The sequence below is a fragment of the Saccopteryx bilineata genome, chromosome 2, assembly GCF_036850765.1.
Source record: "Saccopteryx bilineata isolate mSacBil1 chromosome 2, mSacBil1_pri_phased_curated, whole genome shotgun sequence".
In the NCBI taxonomy this organism is placed as follows: Eukaryota; Metazoa; Chordata; class Mammalia; order Chiroptera; family Emballonuridae; genus Saccopteryx; species Saccopteryx bilineata.
This window is the reverse complement of record NC_089491.1, coordinates 209258352-209263406: the sequence shown is the minus strand read 5'-3', so window position 1 is coordinate 209263406 and position 5055 is coordinate 209258352. Positions and strand designations below refer to the sequence as shown.

The following is a 5055-nucleotide window of genomic DNA, read 5'->3' as shown; positions in this document are numbered from 1 at the left end:
CATTTGCATTCTTGGCATGTAACTTATTTTGATAGCTCTAGCTCTATTCAGTAAAAAGGTCAGTATTGCCAAAAATAAATAATCATGTTAGACATTAAAATAAAGACATGCATTGAATATGTATGAATTCAGTCAACAAATATTGAGCAAGAAGCAAATAGTGCTAAAAATATGATTTAGAGTACATTGGCATGTAATGTTGAAATGTGTATGTAGGCATACATGTTTGTCATACTTTTGTTAATAAAATTTTATTACGGAAATATATTAATTGATATATTTTATAATCTTATGAACAAAATATGGTTATGCAGTAATATTAAATTTTTATATTTAGCTCAGTTAGTAAAAATACATTTTTGTGACAGTTAAACAATATTGTGATATGTTTACGGCTAACAATGAGAAGCAATTTGAGACTGATACAAATGCAAACTAGTCTGCAAGGACACATCATTCATATTGCATGTTGATATTTTCAGACTCTGTGTAGTTTATTTTATATCCCAGGAAAACCAAGAGTTCATCTATCATCTGCTTAATTGTCTGTGGCAAACATTCATGCCTACGGAGTGCTGAAAACACACCATTAGTATAGGATGAGCAAACAAGCTGTTCCATACAATACCCTTTCACACATCCTCTCTTCTTTGTGATTGTAAAGATAAAATTAAACAGGAAAGGAGTAAAGATAAGAAATGCAATAGATAATGATGATGTTAATGGTGATAATAATGATGACTATGATGATGAAGAAAACCATAGATGTTGAAGATAAGTACTCAGAATCTTTGTTTTTGATGCATAGATTAGAATCTCATCCCTGTCACTTATTGATTATGTGATTTTAGACAAGCAATCTAACTTCTTTGTGCTTCAGTTTACTTATCTTAAAATATAGATATTAATCAGATACACTCAGCACTTTGTGAAGGACATATAGTGTATTTATTTAGTATATTGCCTATAATCACATTTCCTGTAACCCTGTCAAAATGTGACTCTTTCTTTTTACAAACTTGAAGAAGAATAATGAGAGTGTTTATGAGTATCATATATATATATATGTATATATATACATATACATATTTGAAATTTTCTGTTTCTGAAAAATATCATTAAAGCCAAGAGACCCAATTACTTGATATGACTCTCTCCTTCATGATCTTAGTGTGTGGCTTTATCTGATTTTTTAATTCTTGTTTCTGTTTCATGCTTGCTAAACTGAGGGATTCCTTTTCATTTAAAAATATATAGTTGTTATTCTAGATTTTCTCCCTCTATTCAAGATAAAACAATTTGATTTATTATCTGAGAGCTAAAAAGAAAAGCCTTTTCTTATACACTAGATTTAATACTTTCCCGTTGTTGAAGCCATAACTGTTCACTGCAAATTAGTACTCTTGATTTTTCAGCAGTAGCTGAAAATAATCCAAATACCAATGGGACCCTTTCTTTCTCAAAAAAAATGAGCCTTGGGGCGTCGCGACGGCACCTGAGCAACCGCAGCAGCAGCCATGCCTCGGAGCGGGAGGTTCTGGCTGTGGTGCCGGCTCCAACGCGTCTTTTTTTTCTCCTTACCCTTGGTGCGGGGTAAAGGTTTTATAGGATCACATTAACAAAAGCACGATGGAGTTTTATGAGTCAACATATTTTATTGTCCTTATTCTTTCAGTAGTTATTACAGCAATTTTTCTCTTCTTCTGGCTTTTCATGAAAGAAACATTATATGAAATTCTTGCAAAACAGAAAAAAGAACAAAAGCTTATTCCTACCAAAACAGATAAAAAGAAGACAGAATAGAAAGAGAATAAAAAGAAAGGAATCCAGAATGGGAACCTCCCCAAATCTGATTCTGAGAATGTGCCCTGGGACTTTCAATTGTCTGATGCCTTGGCTGTAGAAGATGAACAACTTGTATCTGTTCTACTGAATGTGAAACTTCGAGTAGTGTTAGAGAAAGAAAGAAGAAGGAAAAGAAACACAGCCTGTCCTAGAAGAGCAGGTCACCAAAGAAAGTGACGTGTCAAAGATTCCAGGCAGAAAAGTAGAACTTATCCCAGTTACTAAGCAGCCCACTCCCTCTCTGAAGCAACTGCCTTGAAGAAGAAACCAGGGCAGAAGAAGTCTAAAAATGGAAGCGATGATCAGGATAAAAAGGTGGAAACTCTTGTGGCGCCTTCAAAAAAGCAAGAATCATTACCTCTCCACCAAGATACTAAACAAGAAGATGATTCAGGAAAGAAGAAAGTTTCATCAAAGAAGCAGAAGACAGAAAATGTTTTGGTAGATGAACCCCTTATTCAGGCAACTACTTATATTCCTCTGATGGATAAAGCAGACTCAAGTCCTGTGGTGGATAAGAAAGAAGTTATTGATATGATTGAACCTGAGCAAGTAGAAGGAATCCAGAAAATGGGAGCTAAAAAACTGAAGATGGAAACTGACAAAGAAAATGCTGAAATGAAATTTAAAGATTTCCTTCTGTCTTTGAAGACCATGATATTTTCTGAAGATGAGGCCCTTTGTGTTGTAGAGCTGCTAAAGGAGAAGTATGGTGTGATACAGGATGCTTTAAATAAGTCAAATAAAGGAGAAGTGGCTGCACTTGTACATCAGCTTCAAGAAAAGGACAAACTACTTGCCGCTGTGAAGGAAGACGCTGCTGCTATGAAGGATCAATATAAGCCAGGGGTCCCCAAACTGTGGCCCGCGGGCCGCATGCGGCCCCCTGAGGCCATTTATCCGGCCCCCACTGCACTTCCAGAAGGGGCACTTCTTTCATTGGTGGTCAGTGAGAGGAGCACATTGACCATCCCATTAGCCAAAAGCAGGCCCATAGTTCCCTCTGAAATACTGGTCAGTTTGTTGATTTAAATTTACTCCTTCTTTATTTTAAATATTGTATTTGTTCCCGTTTTGTTTTTTTTTTACTTTAAAATAAGATATGTGCAGTGTGCATAGGGATTTGTTCATAGTTTTTTTTATAGTCCGGCCCTCCAACGGTCTGAGAGACAGTGAACTGGCCCCCTGTGTAAAAAGTTTGGGGACCCCTGGTATAAGCAGTTAACCCAGGAAATGATGACAGAGAAAGAAAGAAACAATGTGGTTATATCAAGGATGAAAGATCAGATTGGAACGTTAGAAAAGAAACATAATGTATTTCGAAACAAAATGCATGTCAGTTATCAAGAGACTCAACAGATGCAAATGAAGTTCCGGCAAGTTCATGAGCAGATGGAAGCAGAGATAGCTCACTTGAAGCAGGAAAATGGCATACTGAGAGATGCTGTCAGCAACACTACAAACCAACTAGAAAGCAAGCAGTCTGCTAAACTAAACAATCTGCGCCAGGATTATGCTAGATTGGTGAATGAGCTGACTGAGAAAACAGGAAAGCTGCAGCAAGAGGAAGTCCAAAAGAAGAATGCGGAACAAACAGTTACTCAGCTGAAGGTTCAACTGCAAGAAGCTGAGAGAAGGTGGGAAGAAGTCCAGAGTTACATAAGGAAGAGAACAGCAGAGCATGATGCAGCACAGCAAGATTTACAGAGTAAATTTGTGGCCATAGAAGATGAAGCACAGAGTCTGCATAGTAAGCTTACAGATACCTTGGTATCAAAATAGAAGTTGGAGCAAAGACTAATGCAGTTAATGGAATCAGAGCAAAAAAGGGTGAACAAAGAAGAGTCTCTACAAATGCAAGTTCAGGATATTTTGGAGCAGAACGAGGCTTTGAAAGCTCAAGTTCAACAGTTTCATTCTCAGATAGCAGCCCAGACCTCTGCTTCAGTTCTAGCCGAAGAATTACATAAAGTGATTGCAGAAAAGGATAAGCAGATAAAACAGACTGAAGATTCTTTAGCAAATGAACATGATCATTTAACAAGTAAAGAGGAAGAACTTAAGGATATACAGAATATGAATTTCTTATTAAAAGCTGAAGTGCAAAAATTACAGGCCTTGGCTAATGAACAGGCTGCTGCTGCACATGAACTGGAGAAAATGCAAAAAAGTATTCATGTTAAGGATGATAAAATAAGATTGCTTGAAGAGCAGCTACAATGTGAAGTTTCAAAAAAATGGATGAATTTAAGATTTTAAGTGACCAAAACAAAGCATTACAATTAGAAGTTCAGAAGCTACAGACTCTTGTTTCTGAACAGCCTAATAAAGATGTTGTGGAACAAATGGAAAAATGCATTCAAGAAAAAGATGAGAAGTTGAAAACTGTGGAAGAATTACTTGAAACTGGACTTATTCAGGTGGCTACTAAAGAAGAGGAACTGAATGCAATAAGAACAGAAAATTCATCTTTGACGAAAGAAGTTCAAGATTTAAAGGCCAAGCAAAATGATCAGGTTTCTTTTGCATCTTTAGTTGAAGACCTTAAGAAAGTAATCCACAAGAAAGATAGAAAGATCAAGTCTGTGGAAGAACTTCTGGAAGCTGAAATTCTCAAAGTTGCTAATAATGAGAAAACTATTCAGGATTTAAAACAGGAAATAGAGGCTCTAAAAGAAGAAATAGGAAATACCCACCTTGAAAAGGCTCAACAGTTATCTATCACTTCTCAAGTTCAGGAGCTTCAGAACTTATTGAAAGGAAAGGAAGAACAGATGAATACCATGAAGATTGTTTTAGAGAGAAGGAGAAAGATCTAGTATAAAAATATACTTTAAAAAAATGAGCCTCATCCTCAGGCTCAAAGATTGGGAAGATTTCAACCTTCATTTTAAAGGATCACCAGAATAAGAAAATTTTTGAGTGTTTTCCAGCCCTTCTCGAAGACATTTGATTTTCCTTTGTTTATAGCGGAAAAAATATGCTTGACTTGAAAGTCATCTGCTAATGCCATTATACAAATTATTGAATACTAATAGGATTTACCTGGATTTCCATTATAAATTTCTAGAAAAAAATGCACCTCTCCCTCTGCAAGTGAACTACTGAGATAGTTGTAATGTTTCCAGCAATTTGGACCATAGTGTGTAACAGATATGATAGATGCCTTTCTTAGTTTCTGATTCAATAGAAGGCTCTTTATCCCCAAGC

General features: G+C 36.1%; 1 protein-coding gene across 1 annotated transcript; it reads left to right on the top strand.

Annotated features, from left to right (window-relative positions):
- Positions 1-1629: 1629 nt before the first annotated feature.
- On the top strand, positions 1630-4669 carry LOC136325177 (kinectin-like). The gene is given in 7 exon segments (XM_066259096.1): positions 1630-1933; positions 1936-1983; positions 1986-2081; positions 2084-2694; positions 3064-4075; positions 4078-4641; positions 4644-4669. Coding segments are annotated over 7 exon segments (2661 nt in total).
- The last annotated feature ends 386 nt before the right edge of the window (positions 4670-5055 follow it).